Here is a 22,898-nt window from a genome sequence, read left to right as displayed (position 1 = left end):
AGGCAAAGCCGGGTGGCCGAGTTTGAGACCCCTATCGTTCACGTATTTACGTAGCAGGGTCTTTGCGTTTACACAGAAAGAACCTGAGCATTTTTCGAACTGGCCGGGCACAGCTACCAGGGGGGTCATGGCTTTTAAAATCTCATCTGCAATGGCTTGATAGAATTTAGGGTAGAATTTTTCCTCTAAGCTTGGAACAGGGTTCTTTTGTCTCCAGCGGGCAGGTCTTGGAGAATCAGACTGTGACGGCTCTGTGGGTCCGGGTCGGCAGGGGTCGTTAACAGTGATGTGCACTCAGAAACAGGTGTTGGGAGAGCGGGGCGACGCGCAGGCCGCCAAGGACTAGTTTGATACAAAATGTGAATTGAAAGTTACGATATATTTTATAATATAGCAATATATTTCATATTTAAAATAAACTTATGCTTTCTCCTATCATTAAAAAATAGCCAGCAGTACAGAGGCAAGATGCAAATTCATACTGAAGGTCACGTGATTCTGAACACAAACACTCCACTTTCCAAGTCGGCCACGAACGTGGTCCCTCCGCTGAATCCTGCCGCTCTCTCGTCTCCTCTTCTGTTCGGTGCACAACGCGGAGTCTGGGACCGGAGTGAGTCGTGGCGCCATTAAAACCTCTGACGAAGGTGGCTGGGTCCTGGCTGGGACTGTTCGACACGGCCGGAGGCTGTCCTTCCCTGGGAACACGGCTGCTCCCGTCACAGTCACACTGGATGTGTCACTGATTTTGTTTTTTTTTGGCTATGAAGTCAGCATTTCTTTGGGATCCTAACTACGGGTTGGTGTTAAATTTTGTGCTTTTCCTCCATCAGCTTGATTGGTCACGACACTTCTTTAGTTTCAACACACGGTCCGGCCCAAGATGCGGCTTCCAGAATGCGCTTCTCAGGCACATAAACAACCGTCACTCGACACTTGGCACCCGGGCGTGGAGGTCAGACGTTGGAGCTTCGCGGACGGTTTTGTTCAGAAGGAACTCCAGCCCATGCGGGGCGTTTCCAGGGATAGTCACAGCTCCTCTCCTCTCTGTGTGTGCTCACACTCCCCTGCACTCACACTGCCCTGCGCCGAGTGCCGTTTCCACCTGTCTCGGCAAAAACCCTACGTGTCACCCGTCTGACGGGAACTTAACGTTAACTTCCACCCGTGCGGCCCAGGCGAAGCGCACTCGCCTCTACTAGCCGGCCGGGGGCTGGTGGTCCAGCCGGGCCCCTGGGACACCCTCGCCCGGCGCCATCGATGGCCCCAATCTCACTCGGGGTTTCCTTTGGTGACAGCAGAGAAGGAAGGGACGATGTCTCGGGCATCACCGCGCCGGCCGCCACGCTGGAGGCCACCGGACGGCCGCGTGAGGTGCGGGGGCAGCGTCGTCGAGTTCCTGGGGCGGCATCATGGCCACCGGCCAGCCTGACTCCGCTTCGGAGCCACTGTTGGGGAAGTGGGATGAGTGCCCGGGAGTGGGGACGCACGCCGGGATTTAAAGCAGTAACTTACTGGTGGCGCAAGGACTTCCCGGAATCTCGGCTGCGACGCCTGTGGTCTGGGGTGAAACACTGGTCCTGGGTGGGGGAGGAGCCGGGGCCCGTGTGCCAGTCCCGGGTCCCTCCCGCTAATTTCCCTTCCCAGGTGAGGTGTCCTCATTGCTTTCTGGTGACTCTCGCGCACATTCGCACGCAACTCCCAAGCGTGGGCTCGACGGGACCCCGTGTGGCTGCTGCTGAAGGCCAGCGCGACTCTGTCGTAAAATCCACGGAGTACTTTGTACTCAGGGGAGCTACCTATCGGCTTCCCTTTAAGCACAGAGAAACCGAGGTGTGAGGTGTTGACATTAATTGGCCAAAGGCATGGGTCCAGCATTGGAACTTAATAACTCCGATTCCGTATCTCTGCTTTCTTCCTGTTCCTCTCCTTCATCCACGTGGAAATCACTGGAACTCTGAGGGGGGATTCCTCAAATGTATCAGAATCATTATTTCCTCAACGCTGTTCCTTCTTGGCCTTTAAGCGGCAGCTGTCCTGGCTCACTCGAGACTGGCTGGCGAGGCCGTCCTCTGTGCCTCCTAATTTATGAAGTCGCCGCTACGCGCCCGGCACCCGCTGAGGCTGGAAGGTAGCCACGACCCAGGGCCTCGCCCCCCTCGTTCTCCCGAGTGGCGTTAAGCATTTTTAGAGAGATCACGTCATGACGTCGCACGTCGTGAGGATGGGATGAGCAGTTCAGACACTTTATGACAATTTACTGATGTCGTGGCCTTCGATCCAAAAGGGGCAGATTTTTATTGGGACTTCAGTCTAAGGAGGAGCGAGCCCCGGGTCTGGTAGAATTTGCCAACTGACGCCACGTCCCGAAATTCCACAGAGACCAGCGGTCTTAGAGTATCACAGTCCATCCCTGACTTTACAGCACATGAGGCTACAATATGGCTTAAGTGATGGGGGGGGGGTGGCTCTGGAGTTTTAATTCAAGTGTCTGGATATTTTAGGGACTCGTAGGTATTTTATCTGGCACTGAGTTATCAGAAAAGGTATAGGAGGGCTCTGCCATTGGGTCGGCCTTCCGCGAGTGGGCAGAACTCAGTTCAGCGTTAGAGTGAGGTCATTGTGAGTGAGAGTTTTACGTTAGTTCACACAGCCGATTCTCCAGCAGACAATTAAATCTCCACTGCCACCAGACTCGGAACGAGGGAACGAGAAGGCACAGCGATCACCCGCTACCTGGTCCCATCTGTCTGTGACGCTGAGGCACAGCGGGATTGGCCACAAGGCAGGCTACGGGGAGGAAACCGGTGGGGGGGGGGGTGGAACTACACTTTGGATGATCAATACTGAGGTCATCAAGGTCGATTGCACTCGCAGGAGAGCGGATAACTTCCCCACGTGAAGCTGAGGGGCTCCGTCAGGGACGTGCCCTCCCGTTTACGGTCACAAGATTGGCAAAGACTGGATCGTTTTTGAAGACTGGGCACGGTGCCGAGGAAGAAAACTCCACACAGCTACTGCACTGCCGTGAGCTCAAGTCCTGCCGCAGACGCCCCTGTGTTTCCGGGGGGCGGTGGCCTCCGCTTCCGGAGAGGACTCCAGCCCCTCTTTACCAGTGTCGCCAGCTTGGTCTTTGGCGTTCATTTCGGTGCACCGCGTTAGTGAGGGGTTGAAGAATTACCCGCAGACCTCGATGGCCCAACGGCGGTCTGTGCAGGGGGGTGGCAGTGGAATCTTGCGTGCCATTTATTTGAAGTTAAGACTAACCCCCTGTGAGCGTGGACGTGCGCACACACGTCATGGGTCACAGCGGAACGGAAAGGGCGAGCAGGAGGTAACGGGCGGGGACCGTCGGTCAGCGACTGGGGCTGGAGCGCGCAGCGTGGCGGACGCGGTCTCCACCTTGTGAGTGGAATTAACGCCGTAAAGAAACCGCATGGTATTTCATCTGCCTCCACATCTGTTTATATGCTCGGCTGCACTGCCACTGAGAACAGGAGCACCATTCTTGGGACACGAAAAAGGAGGGTGATCTGTCGGATGATTGACAGTTAAAAGAACAAGTAGCAAAATAAAGAGGCAACAGCAGGGGCGGCAGGTGTGATACGCAAAACACCCAACGGACGTGTTCTCCGGTTACGACGAGGAGAACAAGCCCGTTTAGGGAAAACGGTAGCAACAGAAAGAGAGAAAAGGGGAAGGTTAGCAAGACGCCCGATCTTGCCCGGTTCCAGGGTCACCCGCCTCCTGCCATCTAGTGACTCCCTTGTCCCTAGAAGGCCTGGCCCAGTTGATGTCAGGACGTCAGAGACGTGACAATGTCCTGCGCAAAGGGAGACCGACCGTTTGCAAATGACACCCTTCCCTGAACAGACGGGATACCGCGAACCGTGTCGTTCGCCGCCCTGCGGCCCAAGCCGAGGACCTCACGACGGGAGCGGTGACGGGGCACGTGACGGCTGCGTCACAGCACACGGGTGGTGGCCAGACACAGAGTAGTAAGGGGCCGCGTCCACGCGCCTCGCCTCCCAGCGCCCGTCACGACACTGGGTCTTCACGCTTCTCAAGTTTCTTGGAGTTTGAGACACATTCGAGTAGTTTTCGCACCAAGATCACCGTGCGCAGAACAGGCTGCTGACAGGCCCGCGTCATCTGTCCCGGCCCACAGGGCTCCCTGAGGGTCCCGTTATTCTCCGAATCTTTCGCTTTGAGGCGGTCTCGGGCCAGGTAGAAGGGACCACGGCCCCCCCTCCACTTCTTCCAGCTCGGTGGCCCCCAGGTAGGGACTTGGGCCCCTTTGCGCTCCTGACACCTGGGGCTGGAGCCCTGCAGCCGCGTGGACGCAGCCGAGCAAAGCCCCAGACGTGCTGGGCCTCACTCAGGTGTCACTGGGCTGCACCTGCTGGCGTGTGCATGCGCCCACGTGCAGGGACCCCGTGCCCTCCCCTCACGTGCTCCACGGGAACACGGCTGGCTCAGATATACGGAGGAAACTCTGTGGGGCTGTTGTTTTTAGAAGACTGCTCATCCCTCCGGAATGCCAACAGGTCTGGCTGGGCGTTCATCTCTAGCCGAGCAAGCGGGGTGCGCCCCCAGGGTGAGGTGCCCTCTCTAGCCTGCGTCTTCAGGGAAGCTCAGAATATGCCCGACACTAGCAAACCCCCTGAGCTGAAAGCACCCACATTCAGATTCAAGCCAACTCCACGTGCATTACAGAGCGCCTACTGTGTGCACAGTAAGGTACCGGGTCCCTTTCTAGTGGGTCAAGTTCAAGCGAGAAAAGACCTGGGTTGAATGTGGGGTGTGTGCGTGCACAGATGTGCAAACACACAGGTTTATATGGGTATTAATATTGGATGGAAAATCTGGCTTTTTACTTTTTTTTTTTTTTTTTTGTCTAAATTGGGTTTTATGACTCCGGCATGAGAGGAGACAGCGCCTGTTCTGGCCAGTGTCATCCAGAGGCAAGGAGAGGGGTGTGCCCAGGAACCCGGTGAGGAGCCCACGCCCAAGCCTGACACCGCCCCCCCGGGGGACCCTCCTCTGGGCTCCTTCCCCGTTGCCCCTTCCGTGCACCTGTCTGCCCCCCCCCACCCCCACTCCCGCGCCAGACCGGAGATCGCGCGTGGATTTCTGTTCTGCGCCACCGCTTCCCGTCCCCCCCGTCTTCCCGCTCCCAAGTGGAGGCACCTAAACAGAGATTAGATTTCTGGTTTCGAGGCGTATCCAACCAAGCACACCCAACGAACGGGAGCTACTTAATTAGCTGGTCTCTCTTCTTTGCGCTCCCGGCTCTGATTGTTCCTCGATGGCGCAGTGACCAGGACAGAGTCATTTGCATCTTAAGACCTATGGGTTCCGCTTCCGGAGCGGGCGTTCATTTAGCAGCTGCTGGAGCTCGTGTACGGGGTCGGGAAGGAGGCGGAGCTGACCCCGAGGGGGCTGTCGGAGGGCGGGGGCGTGTGCGGGGTGCCCGCCGCTCCAACCCGGGCCTCGGCGAGGGCGGACAGGAGCTGCTGCTGCTGGCGGAGCGCGTCGGCGATGAGGAGCGGCAGGGAGCTGAAGCCGGCCGCCAGGTGCTCCAGCTTGGACTCCAGGCTGGCGATCTGCTTCTCCAGGTCTTCGCTGCGGTCGTTGAGCTCCGTGATCAGGTCGTACATGACGTTCTGCATCTGGACAGAGAGACGGGCGTGGGTCGGCACGGGTCGGTCGGCCCGGGGTCGCGGCAGAACCGACGCTCCCAGGTCGCGCGGGGGCGACGCCCGCACCAGCGCGTCCGGTCCGGCCGACCTCGGACAAGTGCTTACCTTCCGGAGACCTGGAGGTGCGGGCGCGCCGAGCACCGACGCGCCGCGTGGGAACGGCGACGGCCCGTTAGGAAATGCGTTTAACGGGGAAAGAGCTACTGTTTCTCAGAGCGGGGAGTCTCCGGACCGTCTTCGGGCCCTCGCTGACCCGACCGCTCCGCTCAGAGGCTGCGGGAGCCTGACGGTCAAAGACAGGGCAGCGGGCGGGGCCACGGTCCAAGCACGCCTCTGCAGCCCGGCGGCAGGCCCTGGGACCCTCTGAACGGTGGGCTCCTTATCGAGCAGGAGTTAATAACTGCACGTGGCCCCGGCACCTTGGCCCCCCGCTGCTCCCAGCACCTCGGCCAGCAGAGTGGTGGGTGTTGGGTGAGGGACCTAACCCCTCCCTGGGTGGCCCGCGGCCACGAGGAGTTCCTCATGGGGTCGCAGCCCCTCCCCTGCCCGGGCAGTGGGGAGGGGTGCCGCCTTGTCCCCCCCCCCCAGGTCCGGCTGAGGTCTTTGTCCATCTGCCACGGTTCAAAGTCTGCCTCCGACCTGTCCTGTCTCCTTTACTCGCGATCGGCCCCCCAGGAAGCCTCCCGCCTCACTGCCGTCTCCCGGAGCCCCTCGACCTGCCCTGTGTCCCGCACCCGCTTCACGGCGCAGCCCCGCCCCACGCCCGCTCCAGGTCCTGCCCACCTGCTCCCGTCCCCTTTCGTACCACCTTCTGTGGCGCTAGTCCACTTCTTACCCGAGTGTCTGTCCTTGTCTGCGTCACCCACTGTGTCACCCACTGGGAGGGGGGCTCCTTCAGGGCAGGGACCCTTCCCTGGTGGGCTCCCCGATGTGTCTCAAGAGCCTAAAACAGCCCCTGGCACGTGGGAGAAGCTCTATGAACAGTCATGGACGGGGTGGGGGGGTGGATGTCCGGTGCACGTGGTGGGACACAGTTCACAGCACAGATTATCCCCGTGTACCTAGAAGTTTCCTCAGCGCTTACCACCGAGACCTGAGTGTCTGGAAGCAAGGGAAGAAGACCGCGAGGGCCCCAGCCCGGGGCTGCCTGTGAACGAACCCCGAAGGAGGCCGTGGGAACAGGGGGCAAAGAGGGGAGCCCCCAGGGAGCTGAAAATCAAGTGACACCCAAGAGCCATCAAATAAGCTTGCTCCTCAGAGGAAAGTCGTAAGACGGTCGGAGCAGAGCTAACGAACGGGGCCCAGGCCGGGCCACCCTTTCCCTCCTGCCTCAGGCGTGTGCCAGAGACCCCGTGTCCCCCAGGGCCCCGCTGCGCCCTCCAGCTGTCCGACCACAGACCCGGGTGCCGCCGCCCCAGCACAAAGTCCCACCCGGCCCGCCTGCCCCCTCCAGTCCAGCCCATGGTTGCACCCGAACCACGTGGGCCCCAGCCTGAGCCACGGTCATGCCCCACGGTCACGCCCCGAGGTCCGGACAGCTCCCTCATCAGGCCACTTTCTGATCATAATGTGGCTTCCTGAGTGGGCCTGTCACACACTCCTCTATGCGACAGCGACATTTCTTAGTAAATTAAGTGACAGGGGCGTCTGGATGGCTCTGTCGGTTAAGTGTTTCACTCTTGATCTCGGCTCAGGTCATGATCTCAGTTTTGGGAGTTGGAGCCCCACGTCGGGCTCTGCGCTGACAGCGAGGAGTCTGCTTGGGATTCTCTCTCTGCCCCTCCCTCCCTCTGCCCCTCCCCTGCTCCCCCCCCCACTCTCTCTCTCTCTCAAAATAAATAAACTTAAAAAAAAAAAAACCAAAACAGAACAAGTGACACCAGGCTTGGGAGTGAGAGCCCCAAGAGCCCTCGGCCCCTGTGGCTCCCAGTCCCCATGGTGGCCGTGGCCGAGGGCCAGGTTGGCGGTTGCCCCCGGGCGATGTGGCCCTTGGTCATCTGCCAGTAACATCCTGGTCTCATTCGTCTGAAACTCCAAGTTAGGCCAGCAAGACGCAGAGACCCTGGTGCCTGGGCCACGGGGCGGGGGGACCAAGGTGATGGGAAAAAGCAGAGTAACGGCAGGTGGCCAAGTCTGAGGGCCGGAGAGGAGATGGGGAAGGGGACGCTGAGGGTCCCCGGAGGAGCCGGTGCAGAGGCGGGACAAAGGCAGCCCAGCCTGGGAGCCCCCAGAGGAGACGGGACGTCACCAATGAACAATCCAGAACCTCCTGGAGATGCACGCTGTTTCCGGCACGTTTATTTGCCTGCAGGGTCCGATGAGCCTCCTTTGAGTCTCGGCCTCCCCTCTGCGTCAGAATGAGAACGGCCTTCTGCAAACCCTGCCGACGCTTCACGAAGCATCCGCACAGACAGCATCTCGTCTGATCGCTTGAGCCTCAGACGTTAGGGATTATCTGCACGCGTTGATCGAAGACAGTGAAGCCAACGAACAAAGACCCAGGTCCTCCAGCCGCCAGCCCATCACGTCCCGAGGCCACGTGCCCCTTTTCCTCATCTCGAGGGGACCAGAGGGCAGGGGTGGGAAGGGGGCCAGCTGAGAGGACGCGGCGCTACGGTGCCCCCGGCTCCGGTGACTGGCTGCTGCCGCCGGGGCCTTGGGTGGGTCTCCTGGGGGGGGAGGGGGGAGCCAGAGCCCCTCTCTCCCGGCCTCACCCCTGCCCCACGCAGCCCTGCCGAGGCCTCCCTCAGCCCCTCCCCGCACACCCGTCCTTCCAGGTAACTCGTTCCGTCACTGACGGTTTAGCTCCCCGAGGGGCTTCCCTCCCCGGGCCTGCCCCTCCCTGGGCCCGGCTCCCGGAGACGCGGCGGGCGGCGTTCAACCAGCGCGGGCGTGAAGGTCGGTTGGTCTGCTGTTCCCAGTCGGACATCCGCCACACTGTGTCCCGCCAGGCGACGGGTGGGGCCGGAGACCCTGCTGCTCGCGGGAGGACCTCTTGGGTGACGCTGTCGGGCCCTTCCCGCGTGGCGCTGGGCGGGTCCCCGGCAGCTTCATGCTGGCCGTGAGTGGTCCGCCTCTTGAGAAGTAGAGAGACCCCCCCCCCCCCCGCCGTCTGGGGCCAGAAAGGCTGGTCTGGGGGGATTCGAGGAGGCAGGAAAACGAATTCCCAGTCATAGCCGTGTGACCTGCACATGGCCACCGGCGTCTCGGGCGTCCCCGTCGGTGTGCGTCGCCCTGGGCCCTTGCCGTGCAGCTGACAGACACGCGGACGTCATCTGCGGTCCCCGAGCACCGAGCGGCCGGCTCCTGGCCGGGTCCTCACGGCCACACCCGGGAACTCCGGCGGCGTCCCCCCGTCCCGCCAGTCACCTCGGAGAGGGCGTCCCCACGTCCCGCCACGTCCCGCCACTCACCTTGGAGAGGTCCACCAGGGTGTTGGCCTGGTCGCTAAGTTTCCTCTGCTCCATCTTGACGCTCCTCAGTCTGCGGGAAAGAGTCACCGACAGCCGTGCTCTCCAAGTGCGCGCGGCACCGAGCTCCCGGTGCGGACCCCACGTCCACGCCCGTCCCCCTCGTTCTGGACCCGGCGTGGGGACCTCGAGCACAGGTGACAACTGACCAGAGTCGCGGCTGCTCAGGTCCCCGAGAAAGCAAGGTCCGGTCTCCGTGCATGCTGGCCCTCGGTGGCTTCCGCCCCCTGGCCACTCTCAGGTCATCTCTGCCCCCCCCCGCCCCCACCCCCCACCCCCCCAGCCTCCAGTGAGAGCGAAAGGCTTCACCCCTGCTCCTCCACTGTGTTTAAAGTACCTTTCTGTGGGCATCCGCGGAGGTGCAGGTGTGTGCGTGTGACTGTGTGTCCGCGTGATGTGCGAGTGTGTGTGAGTGTGAGAGTAAGTGTGTGTGTCTGTGTGATGTGGAGGTCCGTGGAGGTGCAGGTGTGTGTGTGCAAGTGTGATGTGTGTGAGAGCGTGTGTGTGTGCCCGTGTGATGTGGGGGTCCGTGGAGGTGCAGGTGTGTGTGTGCGAGTGTGTGTGAGTGTGTGTGTGTCCGTGTGATGTGCAGGTCCGCGGAGGTGCAGGTGTGTGTGTGTGCGCACGAGTGTGTGTGATGTGTGTGAGAGTGAGTGTGTGTGAGTGTGTGTGTCCACGTGATGTGGGGGTCCGCGGAGGTGCAGGTGTGTGTGTGAGTGTGTGTGTCCACGTGATGTGCGGGTCTGCGGAGGTGCAGGTGTGTGCGTGTGACTGTGTGTGTGTGTGTGTGCGCGAGTGTGAGTGTGTGTGTCGCATGATGGGCAGATCCGCGGAGGTGCAGGTGTGTGTGTCTGATGTGTGAGTGTGTGTGAGTGTGTGTGTCCACGTGATGGGCGGGTCTGCGGAGGTGCAGGTGTGTGCGTGTGACTGTGTGTGTGTGTGTGTGTGTGTGCGCGAGTGTGAGTGTGTGTGTCGCATGATGGGCAGATCCGCGGAGGTGCAGGTGTGTGTGTCTGATGTGTGTGTGTGTGTGTGTGTGTGTGTGTGTCCGCGTGATGGGCGGGTCTGCGGAGGTGCAGGTGTATGCGTGTGACTGTGTGTGTGTGTGTGTGTGTGCGCGAGTGTGTGTGTGTGTCACATGATGGGCAGATCCGCGGAGGTGCAGGTGTGTGTGTCTGATGTGTGTGTGTGTGTGTGTGGGGGTGTGTGTGCGTGTCCGCGTGATGGGCGGGTCTGCGGAGGTGCAGGTGTGTGTGTGTGCGCGCGAGTGTGTGTGATGTGTGTGAGAGTGAGTGTGTGTGAGTGTGTGTGTCCACGTGATGTGGGGGTCCGCGGAGGTGCAGGTGTGTGTGTGAATGTGTGTGTGTGAGAGTGAGTGTGTGTGAGTGTGTGTGTCCACGTGATGTGCGGGTCTGCGGAGGTGCAGGTGTGTGCGTGTGACTGTGTGTGTGTGTGTGTGTGTGCGCGAGTGTGAGTGTGTGTGTCGCATGATGGGCAGATCCGCGGAGGTGCAGGTGTGTGTGTCTGATGTGTGTGTGTGTGTGCGTGTCCGCGTGATGGGCGGGTCTGCGGAGGTGCAGGTGTGTGTGTGCGAGTGAGTGCGCGAGTGTGCGTGAGCGCGTGTCCGTGTGAGGTGCGCGTCCGTGGAGCCTCCGACTCCTTCCCCTTCCGCAGCGCCCCGCCTGGTGCTTGGGGGCTGCGGGCGTGCCAGGCGCCCCCCGGGCTTGCTGAGCGGGGACGGCGCGGGTGTGCCCCGTGCTTCCGGGTCAGGGGGTCCCGGCCCAGGCTGGCGGCCGGCGGCCCCGGCACATACTCACTGGTGGATAGCTTGCAGGAACTTCCTCTGGTGCTTCCGGACCTTGGCGTGGTCGATCTTCTTCAGCAGCTTCGTGTGCTTGTAGATCAGCCACGTTTCCCGAAGGACGTTGGCCGCGGCGTTCTTGATCTGAGGAAAAACCGACAAAGCAGGCGGTCGGGTTAGTCTTCCGAGGTTCACGTCGTCTGTTTGCTACTTGGGCCACCTCTGGGGACCCGGTTCTGCAAAGACCCCTCGCCTTCAGCGATCCGTGCACCCTGACGGAGAGGGTTCCGGTTCACCTCCCGTCACTCCTGCCTCGGACACAGCGGACGAGCCTGGGGTCGAGGGCGTTTCTTGTCTCTCAATTACTTCAGGCCGCCTCTCGACCGCTGTTCCTGGCGCTACATTTAGTCAGGCTGCGGCCCCCCCACCGGCCGGGCGGCCCCGGGGGCCCCCGTGGGCAGAGACACGCGGGCCACCGCTCCCGGCTCCACCTGGGACCTCCGTCTGGGGCACCCGGCACCTCTCTGGGATTCCGAGAGCAAGCGGGTTTCTCAACAGCGGGCGATTCTGAAAGGCCCTTGGAGGAGAGGCAACGTCTTTCCCACAAACGGAACCAGGGGCCCCGGCAAGTCCGCCGTGTTCTTTCCCAAACAGCCAAAAGCATTTAGACCGCGGTTCTGCACGTAAGCGTAGCCGGCGTGAGGCTGAAACGATCTCAAGGCGGCGTCTGAAAATCGGCGAAGATATTTAGGTGTGAGGCCCGCACTGCGTCTCGGCCAAGGCTGGCTCCTTCGCGGCGCTCGGCGCTCCACGCCGTCAGCTGTCGACGTGGAAAGCGCGGATCTGCCCGGCTCCCGACCGAGCTGGGACGCATCAGTGACATCCAGATGGCAGGGGACGGAGTTTTGATCCAAACACAGACGTCTTCAGCAATTAGTGGCGAGAGCAAGGGACACTCTCTCACGGAGCGCGAGCCAAGCGGAGTCTTGAGGAGCCGCCCCCGTTTCCGGGAGCCGCGGGAGCCGGCCCGGTGCAAATCGAGCCCCCGGCCAGAGGGACTTTAGGGGAAGCGGAGCGCCCGGGCCCGCTTCTCCGGACGGCCGTCCCGGACGGGATGCTGTCAAAACGCCGAGGCGTGTGCGAGGGCCCAGGAGGCACTGTTCTGCAGGCCGAGAACTTCTGTGTGCATCTGTTGGGAAAATTTATGACCGAGGCTGGAGCATATTTTTCATTGGTGCTGAAGGGATGTTTTTAAAAGAACAGCTAAGTCTTCTCAGAAATGTCTAAGTGACGTAAACACTGCTTTTTTGTTCGGTAGAAATCCACTGGGAAAATGGTTTTAAGTGGCTTAATTGCCTGCTTCTGGCACCTTCCTTCCCCGAGAGGAAGCAGGTGTTGGTGAGCAGGAGCTCACACCGGCGGGCACCCAGGTGAGCGGCGGGGGGGGGGGGGGGGGGGGGAGGAGCCCCCTGGACAAGGCAGAGGGTGCACCCCTGCGACTTGCGCAGGGGGAGGCCCATCAGACACGTGCACCCTCCGGTTTGCCTGGGCGCTTAGCCTCCGAGGGAGGCCCCACGGCCAAACAGGAGAAAAACCCTCTCCCTGCGTTAGGACGATCGGCCGAGACAGGCTGAACCCTGTCCCCCGTGGGGGGCCGGCCGAGCCCCGGAACACCGCCGCGGGCCTTCGACACGTGTGTCGGCGTTGAAGTGGAGCAGACGGGTGAGACCGGAAAGGCTGCGGGCTCATCCTCGTTCCCGAAGTTACGGGGCGTTTAGGAGAAGATGCTTAATCACCTCGCAGGTGGGAAACCTCAGTCCTTACGCTGAGGCTGTTGTGAGGCCCCAAGGAGGCGGCTATGGTGGTGTGGACGGGGTGTCGGGCCCAGGTCCGAGCGCCTCGCGCACCAAGTCATGGGGGGGGTGGGTAGTGCGACCCCCGTGCGACAGACGAAGGAAGAGACGCAGCCCAACACCACGGAGTCATGGATGGTAAACTGAGTCATCCGGATTTAAGTGTCGCCAGACTGTACACGCACAGGTGGTAGTGACCGTCACCTCGCCCAGACCCCAGGACGCGGCGTGGGACACAGGGCGTGAGGGCTGGAGTCACACGGCCGGCTGGCGGCACAGCCAGGCCCGAGGAGGACGTGAGGTTCCACGTGGTCTGAGGAAAAGACCTGACCAGACTTCGTCTCCACACAAACAACCCTAGTTCCCGTTTTCCAGGATCACGGGATGGGAAAAGCCTTCGCACCTTTATTGTGTTTTTTCTACTCCTCGGGGCCCCCGCTTAAGCCACATAACAGAGCAGGGGGTCAGGCCCACGCCTCATTCAGCCCAGGTCTCGGCTGGACAAGCACAGCACCGCCCGGGCAGCCGAGCACGCGGCCACGTCGTGTGAGCAGAAGCCCCCGGTGCACTCGGGAAGGTGACGCGAAACGCGAGCCTTGTGCCGGCTCTGAAATTAACTGCCAGCAAAAAGCCTGGCACGAAGCTAAGCGCCTCGATATCTGCGAAAGAAGAAACGGGCTCTTAGCCGCACCGCGCCCTCCCAGGCTCACGGTCAATGCTACTCGACCAGGGCCCCCCCTTGGTCACCCGGTTGAGCTCTGCCGACACCACCGGGGTGTGAGCGGTCGAGGTCGTGTGCCCCTCCTGGGGTCCGCCGTGCTGCTGGGAAGGGGGGACCGGGGACCCTCTGAGCTCTCCTGGCGGGCAGGGCCGCCGGGGCCGGAAGGTCGCCTGGGGCTGGGGGTGGGGGCGGGAAGGGTCAGGGACCCGAGGAGGGCTGGGCAAGGCCGGCCGCCATCAGGGGCCCAGGGCTGGGTAGCGGAGGCCTGCCCGCACGCGGCAGGCTGGCTCCAAACGGACGAACACACGCGCTGGCTGGGAGGCCACACGCGGTCTACCCCGGAGGACGGACTCGGTGGCCTACGAGCTTCAGGGGCGGCTCTGAGGCCACCGGGCCCTGGGCCAGGAAGCCATCCGACCGAGGTCTCGCAGAGAGTAGCACAGCTGACGTTTACCCAGCTCGCTGTGTGCCAGGCTCTGTGCTAAGCACCTCGTGTTTACACGGTTTCCTTCACCCTCAGGAAAGCCTCGCCGGTGCCTGGAGTTACCGTGTGCTCTTTGGCCGTGCTGCCGAGTGGCCTTCACACAACATGCGATGAGCGCCTGTCCTGGCGGCGAGGACACCGGGGTCCTGCCCTCGAGGGGCACCCGATCGTGCCGAGACAGCGCGCGGCCGGTCCTGTCAGGTAGTGAGGGCGAGAGGCAGCGCGGGGCAGCGCTCAGAGGGTGACGGCGGTGCTGCGGGTCTGTGTCCAGGACAGGGGGAGCCACCGGGCCACCGGGCCCTTCAACGCACAGTGGCTCTGCCTCTGCCCACCCACGGTCCACCCGCTGAATGTGAGCTCCCTCCCCGCCCCCACCTCCACCCCCAACCCAAGGAAACGTCACCAAACACACTTGTCTGTTCCCTGAGCTCTTGGCTGCATCACCCGGGCCAGCGGCTTGCTCCCCGCACCCTCCACCCCCCACCAATGCCCGGGCTGCCTGCCGCTCAGCCCCTCAGAGGGTTGTCAGCTGCAGGAGGACAAGGGGACAGCCTCGGACAGGCACCTTTCCCGGCCCCCGTGCCTCCAGCAGCCTCGGGGAGCCCCCAGTGACCCTCCAGGGAAGGAATCGCCAGCCCATTAGCTGCCGGAATGGTCCCCGGTGGGGAGGGTGGCCCACCTGAGGCTGGAGAGGGGACGGGAGAGGAAACAGGGCAGGCCTGGCAGACGCGTTCGAGGAGCTGCCCAGGTTGGATTTAGATGAACAGAGGACATCACGGGTCGCCCCGTCTTCAGGCACTTGTCGAAGGCCTCTGTTAGCACTGGAGGAGAGGGTCTCGCCCTCCCCACCTGCCAACCCCCCCCCCTCGCCCTCACCCCCACAGCCTCCCCGCCGGCTTCCTTTCCTCTGTCCACCCGCCCAGTCCTGCCCCGAGTCCTTGCCAGGCTTCACGGTCCGCACCCAGGGGCCAGCCTCAGTGCTGGGAAGGCGGCTCGGCTCGGCCCCTCGGCTGGCAGGAGCGGGGGCGGGTGGTCCTGTGGTTCCAAGTTAGTCCGAAGCTCCTCGCTCCGAGTGCCAGGGTGATGGACGGTGCTTAATTCCACAGGGACTTCAGCGTGGAGCTCGGCCTGGGTGCAGGCACGCGGGTTTCTCTCCCGCAGGCCTGGGCCCTAACCGCCGTGCCAAGTGGCCGGTAACCGACTGCTCTGAGAAGCCACGGGTTATGGCCTGCAGCCCTAGTTAAGGCCCTGCGAGCTGCAGGTAATCCACAGGCCCTTTCTGGGGAGGGTTAGTCTTCTCACAACTGGTCAACTGATTACTTGGTAAGGTTTTAAGAGATTAAGACCTGTTATGAGTAAACTTTTGAATTAACCTGCTGGAAGAAAAGGGTTTTTCCAGCAGGATTGTGATAAAACTTTTACATCTGCTCATAATGAAAAAAGAGTTTTCTTTAGCACTGATCAGTAGATACCGGGGTTACTCAGGGTTTTGAGCGGGGGTGGGGGTGATATGTTCAGAGCTGAGTCTTGGAGCCTAAGGGGACCCACACAGCGCAGGAAGCCCGGGGCCAGGGAGGTTCACGAAGCGGGGAGGGCAGCAAGGACCTGTGTCGGTTCTGCGCGTGGTGCGCGGGGTGCCCGGGGGCCAGTGTGCGGGGACAGCCGTGGCCAGATGGAATCCAGGCTCGGGAAGCCCGGTGGGGTCCAGGGCAGAGAGGCAGAGACACTGCTAAGTTTCCAGGCCTGGAGACCAGGGTGGTCAGGAGAAGGAACTAGCATAGGAAAGATACGGGCTTGGCTTTGATCTTACTCGTCGACTTCGTGGGGAAATGTATTTAGACAAAGTATCTGTCACAGCAAGGGCAGGGAGACACAGTCCTCAGCCAGTGGCACACGCCGTGGTCCGACGTGGACAGTCGACGTGCGGACAGGACGCCTCCTGCCCCCGGTGCTCCTCAAGCCGTGTGTCCCCGGGGAATGTGCCCAACGAGCAGAGGTGCTCTTTGAGGGTGGGCGGGGACCGCCTGTTACCCACTGTGGTGTCCCCGGAGCACGGAGGGTGGTGGCCCACGGGGGACTGATGACCGGTATGTTCAGTCGCACGGAACAGAGAGACGGGGACTCGTAGCACTGAGTAGGAGGAAGGCTGGGCATCTGGTATCTTGTGCGCGTCTCTGTGTGCATCACACGTATATTGTCTGGCAGCCCAGGGCTACTGCGGCAAGGTCGCTGTGGGCAGGTCTGATTTTTTTGTTTTTAATTTACATCCAAGTTAGTTAGCATATGGTGCAACGGTGATTTCAGTAGATTCCTTAGTGCCCCTCCCCCATTTAGCCCCTCCCCCCTCCCCCAAGCCCTCCCGTAACCCTCAGTTTGTTCTCCATATTTAGGAGTCTCTTCTGTTTTGTCCCCCTCCCTGTTTTTATATTCTTTTCGCTTCCCTTCCCTTATGTTCCTCTGTTTTGGCTCTTACAGTCCTCAGATGAGTGAAGTCATATGATTTTTGTCTTTCTCTGACTAATTTCACTTAGCTAATTTCACTAATAATAGCCTCCAGTTCTATCCACGTAGCTGCAAATGGCAAGATTTCATTCTTTTTAATGGCCGAGTAATACTCCCTTGTGTATATAGACCACATCTTCTTTATCCACTCATCCATCGAGGGACATTTGGGCTCTTTCCGTCCTTTGGCTGTTGTCGACAGCGCTGCTGTAAACGTGGGGGTGCGTGTGTCCCTTCGAAACAGCCCACCTGTATCCCGTGGTAGTGTAATTGCTGGGTCATAGGGTTGTTCTGTTTTGAGTTTTTTGAGGAACCTCCATGCTGTTTTCCAGAGTGGCTGCACCAGGTTGCATTCCCACCAACAATGCAAAAGAGATCCTCTCTCTCCACATCCTCGCCAACATCTGTTGTTGCCCGAGGTGTTATTGTTAGCCATTCTGACAGGGGTGAGGTGGTATCTCACTGTGGTTTTGATTTGTGTTTCCCTGATGATGAGTGAAGTTGAGCATTTTTTCATGTGTCGGTTGGCCGTCTGGATGTCTTCTTTGGAGAAGTCTATTCATGTCTTTTGCCCATTTCTTCACTGGATTATTTGTTTTTCAGGTGTTGAGTTTGATAAGTTCTTTCTAGATTTTGGATTCTAACCCTTTATCTGCTATGTCGTTTGCAGATATCTTCTCCCATTCTGTCGGTTGCCTTTTAGTTTTGCCGATTGTGTCCTTCGCTGTGCAGGAGCTTTTTATTTTGATAAGGTCCCAGGAGTTCATTTTTGCTTTTGTTTCCCTTTGACTTTTTAAAATATTTATTTTTGAGAGAGAGAGAGAGAGACAGAGTGCGAGCAGGGGAGGGGCAGAGAGAAGGAAGACACAGAATGAAGCAGGCTCCAGGCTCTGAGCCGTCAACACAGAGCCTGACGCGGGGCCCGAACCCACAAACCACGAAATCATGACCTGAGCCGAAGTCGGACACTTAACTGACTGAGCCACCCAGGCGCCCCGAGAAGGTCTGACTGCACTAAATGCAGGAAGACATTGCCACCAGAGTTGACAAGTTATACAAATGACTGAACAGCCATGGATTCAGGCAAACCAGAAACTGGGTTCCTACCCCGTGCTGCCATTGGCTCCTCCCACCTCTGCGTCTTGCTCTGAGGCTCGGGCAGGTGTCAGAGGAGGGGAGCTGGGCTCTCCGAAAGTGGGTCAAGGTGAGCAGAGGCCAGGGCTGGCCAAAGCGCACCGGCACCTTCCTGCCAAGCAAGGTTTGGAGAAGAGCCTCCGGAAGGCCTGGTCCCTCCAGCTTTGAAAATCCTCGCTCTGAAAGAGGGGCCCCTTCGCTGTGTTTGCTTCTCTGGGAAGAGATTCGACGTTCAAGGGACATTTCAACGGACTTAAGTGTTCTCAGAGAAGCGAGCCACAAATGCTTGTTGATTTGGTTTTCAGCCCTACTTCTCAAAAAGTAAGTGGCCTCGAGGAGGATTTACGGAGCGTCTTGGAAGGGTGGAAGCTGGCCACCACAGTCTGCGCTCGCACGCTCGGACCGCAGGACGGTCGTTTATTTTCCCGCCGTATGAAGGTGCTGGCTCTCTGAGCAGCCTGAGACAAGGAGCACGGAGCAGACCAGAGGAGACGGAGACGGTAAGGAAGCAGCTCCTGAGAAGGGTTCGAGGCCAGCTGTCCTGCCCCTCTCTCGCGCACCGGCTCGCTCGTAGGGGAGCCGCCAGGGCGCCTGTGGCCAGGTGCTCCAGTGGCTTAGCTGACCTGCTCGGTCGGCACCCAGCCGGGCCTTGTGTGCACGTGCCGGGGCTGGCATCTGGGAAACCCACTCAGAAACCCGCTGGGAACGGCCCTCAGCGCTGCCGTCTTGAAGGTAAATTGCGTTTTCTCTTGTGCAGCGGACAGTCTGGGCCACGCCGTGCCACGTTCAACCATCCGCACGTCAACGCTAGGCTATTTGCCCGGACCCGTTCCTTTCCACATCTGTGGAGGCTCTTTGAAGAATCCGATACATGTAATCAAAGACCAGACAGTCAAACCCCATCAATAATTCTGCTGAGCATGCAGACGCCTCAGCACCCTCGTGTGCTCCCGCGGCCCCCCCAGCACTGGCCGTCCAGCGGCCGGCCGGGTCCCTCGCACTTTCACTGCCGCGGCTGTCATCACAGGGTCCCGCGGAAGGCCTGCCACAGCGGCCAGGTCCCCAGCACGGGCTCCGATGCCCTCTCGGCTCAGGGACAGGACAGCCTCACGAGACATCCTCTTGCTGACCTGTGTCTTGCCTGCAGCTCTAGAGAGTTCTAGAGAGTTCTCCATAACAGCCGTCGTTAGGAAACGGCTCCCACCTTGCTTGTGTGGCGGTTGTCCGGGAAGGACCCGTCTTGTCCCTCCCACGGGGCCGTCCCCTTGCCTGACGATCTGGCGGGCCTTCTGCGGCCGACCCCTCTCCCCATTCCCGCCTCCGGGTTTCCTCTGCCTTAACCGCCAGTGAGGAGATGGCCCAGAAACCCCAGAAGGGGCTGGATGATGACATTTAGAAACGTGGGCTCCGCTGCGATGATCGTCTTTAATGATTTTGTAGAAAGAAGTGCATTCAGATACATTTCCAATATCGTTTTTCAGACCCAACTGCCCTTCCTACGGTGAACATATCTGAGCCCGAACGAAAACGCTGCCTCGTGCAGAGCGGTTAGTTCAGCGCCGCCGGGAGAGGGCGCGGGCGACGCCACCGGGTGCCGCAGAGTCGACCGTGCCTGCACCGCGCACCGTGACCCGCTGGGAGACGGGAGCCCCTGTGTGGAGGCCGCGGGCTGGGCTCTGGGCTCCCTCGACCCCCGGTGGAGAGTGCGACCCGACCTACATCGCGGGACCGTTTGCCTGCGGCTCGCTGCCACGCGGGTCAGAGTCCCCCCGAGTCGCGGACGGCGCTGTTTTACCCGTTTGGTGAGCTGAGTGTCCATCATGAAGTTGTGCACGTGCTTCTCCGCCTTGGTGAGCTCCAACTTCCGGGCCACCACGGCCACCACGAGGGCAGTGCAGCCCGCACCCTGTGGGGGGACAGCAAGGGGCGGGGGAGGGCACGTGAGCACAAGGCAAGTGCAGGCAGGAGACGGGAGGGACCCCCCCTTCGCGCCCACTGCGGGGGTCCTGGGAGTGGATGCGCACCTAGAGCCTTCCGGGGCCCCGAATGCCACCCTCGGGAGGGGCCCGCCAGCCTCTTGGCTTGGCCGAAGGGCTCACCTCCGGGTGCCCGAATCTTCCCACAACCAGCCAGTTCCTAACGGAGCAGGGCGGGGCTGAGGCTCCGGGGACAGTCCCCGGTCATCGGCAAGGCTTTGCGGACACCAGGCCCGCTCTCTGGCTTGCTTACACACGCCCAGCGCCAGCCCCAGACCGGGGCCAGGGGAGAAGACCACGCCTACACCAGAGGGGGACCAGCTTCACTGCCCTGGAGACTTTCCCTGGAACCATCCAACAAAGAGACAGCGCCGCCCCAGGCGGCACCCACCCCACGACTGTGCTCGGCCCGCACTGGGGTCCTTCTGCCCAGAGGCCCCGGCTGCGACGTGGCCCCGGGACTGGCCCTGTCTCCCTCCCACCCACGCTGTGGAGACACGGCAACACTCCTGCTCCGACCAGGCCTTCAGGGAACCCCCAGACGCCCTCAGTCCTTCCCGGACCAATGTTCTCACTCTGCGGGGCGGACGGGGGTCCCAGAGCCCCCTCCTCGAGCCCTCGGCCGCGGAAGTGACAGTCTGGGGAATGAGCACACCCTGGTGCCCTCCCTTGTCCTCCTGGTGAATCTGAGTCCTGTGCAGTGTCTGTCCCAACCCACCTGCCAGCTCGGGGACAGGGAGGTTTATCCTCTGCTCATCCTTCTGCCCTGCCCTGCTCCAGCCCCGCCCTGCTCATGCCCTACCCCAGCCTTGCCCCTGCCCCTGCCCCAGCCCCGCCCCTGTCCTGCCCCAGCCCTGCCCCTGCTCTATCCCGCACAATGGCCTCATGGGAAGAGAGGAGCAGTCTGGCCCTCTAGATGCCACACCATTTGCCCCAAGCCCGGTTTAGCACTTCGAGGTGGCAGGACTGAAAGGCTCCATCCTTGATGTTTTCGGCTCATCAGTCTATCAGGATGAGTTAGAAATAGAAATGAGCGCTTTAGAAGGCACGTAACCAGTACTGCAGCTGGGAGGGGTGTCCATGGCGAGGCCCCTCCCCTCCGTGGGCAGCGAGGCCTGTGCGGGTCTTTGGCTGAAGGACCAGTGCGTTCCCTGGCTTTTCACAGTGTCCCCACTGGATGGTCTCATGTTTCTCGGTACCTTTGGAACCACCATTTCCAGCACGACCAACTGGAAAGGCCTGGGTCTGTGAACCCTCCTTTCTGACCTCGTTTTCCTTTTGTTCAGGGATGGCTGTGTGTTCTTGGCATCTGTGACTTGCAGAAGACCGTGCCCACTTTTCAAAGGATGTGTATGGGCACTTGGGCAGCCTGGTCTAATGCTGTAATTGATTTACCAAGCCTCCAAAAGCAAAAAATAGCTTAAAAGAAGCTGTCCTGGGGGGAAGCTGTGCTCCACTCCCTTCAACCAGACCGCGTATAATCCCGCTCCTTTATACGGGGTTCCAAACGTACTCTGGGCCGACAGTCCAAACACAGGGACTTATCACAGCGTTCAAAACGGACATTCGATGGGGAGGGCTCTCCCTCGGCTCCGTTCTCCCTCACCTCCCGGGGTCAGCTCCGCTTCAATCGCCCCTGAGAGCTGGGGGCAGAAGACGCCTGAGGAGGGGGTCCCCCGCTCATCGTGTCGCTTTGGGGGTTTCATCAAAACAGTCACTCCAGCACCATCCTGGATTTCAGGGTCCGAAAAGAGGGCCCCGGCTCTCGCCACGGCCCACAGCCTCACTGGTTAGATGCAGGGGCTTCTAGTTAGAAGTTAGAGTGTTTTAACTAATACACAACTAAGATAAGTTTCTGCACGGAGACGGTAAGGTGGATTGGATTACATTTTCAATTTCTTTTCACTTAAAGATGCCAAGACTTCCTTGTGGATCTTTCTCTGGAGGATGCCAGGTTCTTAACCTCTAATTCTAACCTGAGTACAGAAGCAGAGAATACTCTCAACTTTATTTTTTTCTTTTGGAAAACCCATCCTCTGGATGTAATCAGGGGAGTCGCGAATCACGAAGCCTCGCTTGATCATTTCCATGAAAAGACAACCTGGTAAAGATGGGGTCAGACATCAGCAGCCTCTGGAAAGTGGAGGGCTGAGTGCTGAAATGCAGACTGCTGGTCCCCTGCGCAGTGTGTGTGAGAGAGAGATGGAGAGACAGAGAGGAGGAGGGGAAGAGGGAGGAGGAGGGGGAGCAGAGAGGGAGGGGAGGGGAGGGGAGGGGAGGGGAGGGGAGGGGAGGGGTGCAGAGAGAGAGGTTGCTGGAGCAGAGACCAGACAGGGAACACTGGAGCTGCATCCTGAAGCAGCTGGCGGGGGGCGGGGGGCGGGGGCGGAGGGGGGGAGCGGAAGGAGGGAAGGGAAAGGGAAGAGGGAAGAAGAGGGAGAGACGACGATGGGGGTGAGTGAGGAGCAGGAGGGGCAGGGAGGTGAGGCTGGAGTCAGGAGGTAACGGTCAGCTGGCCCTCTGGTGGAGAAGACTGGTGACGGGAGCCCCTCCTGACGCCGTGTTTGCCAGTAAGCTGTCTAGTGATCACCTATGTTCCCACCGGGGCAGTGAGCCCTTCTCCAGGTCAGGTGCCCGGGGGCGGGGCCGCCTTGGGAGATGGAGGGGCAGGATGGCGTGGGATGGAGAGGACGAAGTGGCTGCTGGCGTGACCTCCACAGGGTCACCCTGGGGAGCAAATCCATGACTGAGCCCTCGCCTTCAGACGTGCCAAGTTCAGAGTCACAAGTGACACCGGCTGGGCTCCTGGGTCTCTCCGGGCCAGCTCCTACCCCCGAGGGAGGGGCGGGAGGGCAGGGTCCACCTGGACAGTGTGTGGTGAGCAGGCCCACAGGAGCGGCCCATGAGGGTGAAACTGCCAACTCATCCCTACATCTGGGCCCAGAGACCAGTGTCCTCCACACTAGTCCTCCCTCCGGAGACCGGAGTCCTCCGCACCGGTCCCGCCTCCGGAGTCCGGTGTCCTCCTCACCGGTCCCCCCTCCGGAGTCCGGAGTCCTCCTCACCGGTCCCCCCTCCGGAGTCCGGAGTCCTCCGCACCGGTCCCCCCTCCGGAGTCCGGTGTCCTCCTCACCGGTCCCCCCTCCGGAGTCCGGAGTCCTCCGCACTGGTCCCCCCTCCGGAGACCGGAGTCCTCCGCACCGGTCCTCCCTCTCCTTGATTCCAAGAAACACTTTCCAGCTGCAAAACCTCAGA

At 60.7% G+C, this 22,898-nt stretch overlaps 1 protein-coding gene and 1 long non-coding RNA gene across 2 annotated transcripts in view; one reads left to right on the top strand and one right to left on the bottom strand.

Annotated features, from left to right (window-relative positions):
- Nucleotides 1-360: 360 nt before the first annotated feature.
- The window catches only part of KCNN3 (potassium calcium-activated channel subfamily N member 3), a 119,444-nt gene continuing 96,906 nt past the window's right edge, over nucleotides 361-22,898 (bottom strand). Inside the window, 4 exon segments of the mRNA XM_023248059.2 lie at nucleotides 361-5,672; nucleotides 9,116-9,185; nucleotides 10,990-11,117; nucleotides 19,463-19,573. Of these exon segments, the coding sequence (XP_023103827.2) occupies nucleotides 5,382-5,672; nucleotides 9,116-9,185; nucleotides 10,990-11,117; nucleotides 19,463-19,573 (600 nt within the window). The 3' untranslated portion in view covers nucleotides 361-5,381.
- Nucleotides 14,578-21,869, top strand: LOC123382711. The gene is made up of 5 exons (XR_006591492.1): nucleotides 14,578-15,292; nucleotides 17,973-18,167; nucleotides 18,425-18,540; nucleotides 19,149-19,517; nucleotides 19,907-21,869. It is a non-coding gene; the product is annotated as an uncharacterized LOC123382711 (long non-coding RNA).

The sequence above is a fragment of the Felis catus genome, chromosome F1 (genome assembly GCF_018350175.1).
Source record: "Felis catus isolate Fca126 chromosome F1, F.catus_Fca126_mat1.0, whole genome shotgun sequence".
In the NCBI taxonomy this organism is placed as follows: Eukaryota; Metazoa; Chordata; class Mammalia; order Carnivora; family Felidae; genus Felis; species Felis catus.
Note: the sequence above shows the minus strand (reverse complement) of the source record. Positions and strands in the feature narration are given on the sequence as shown.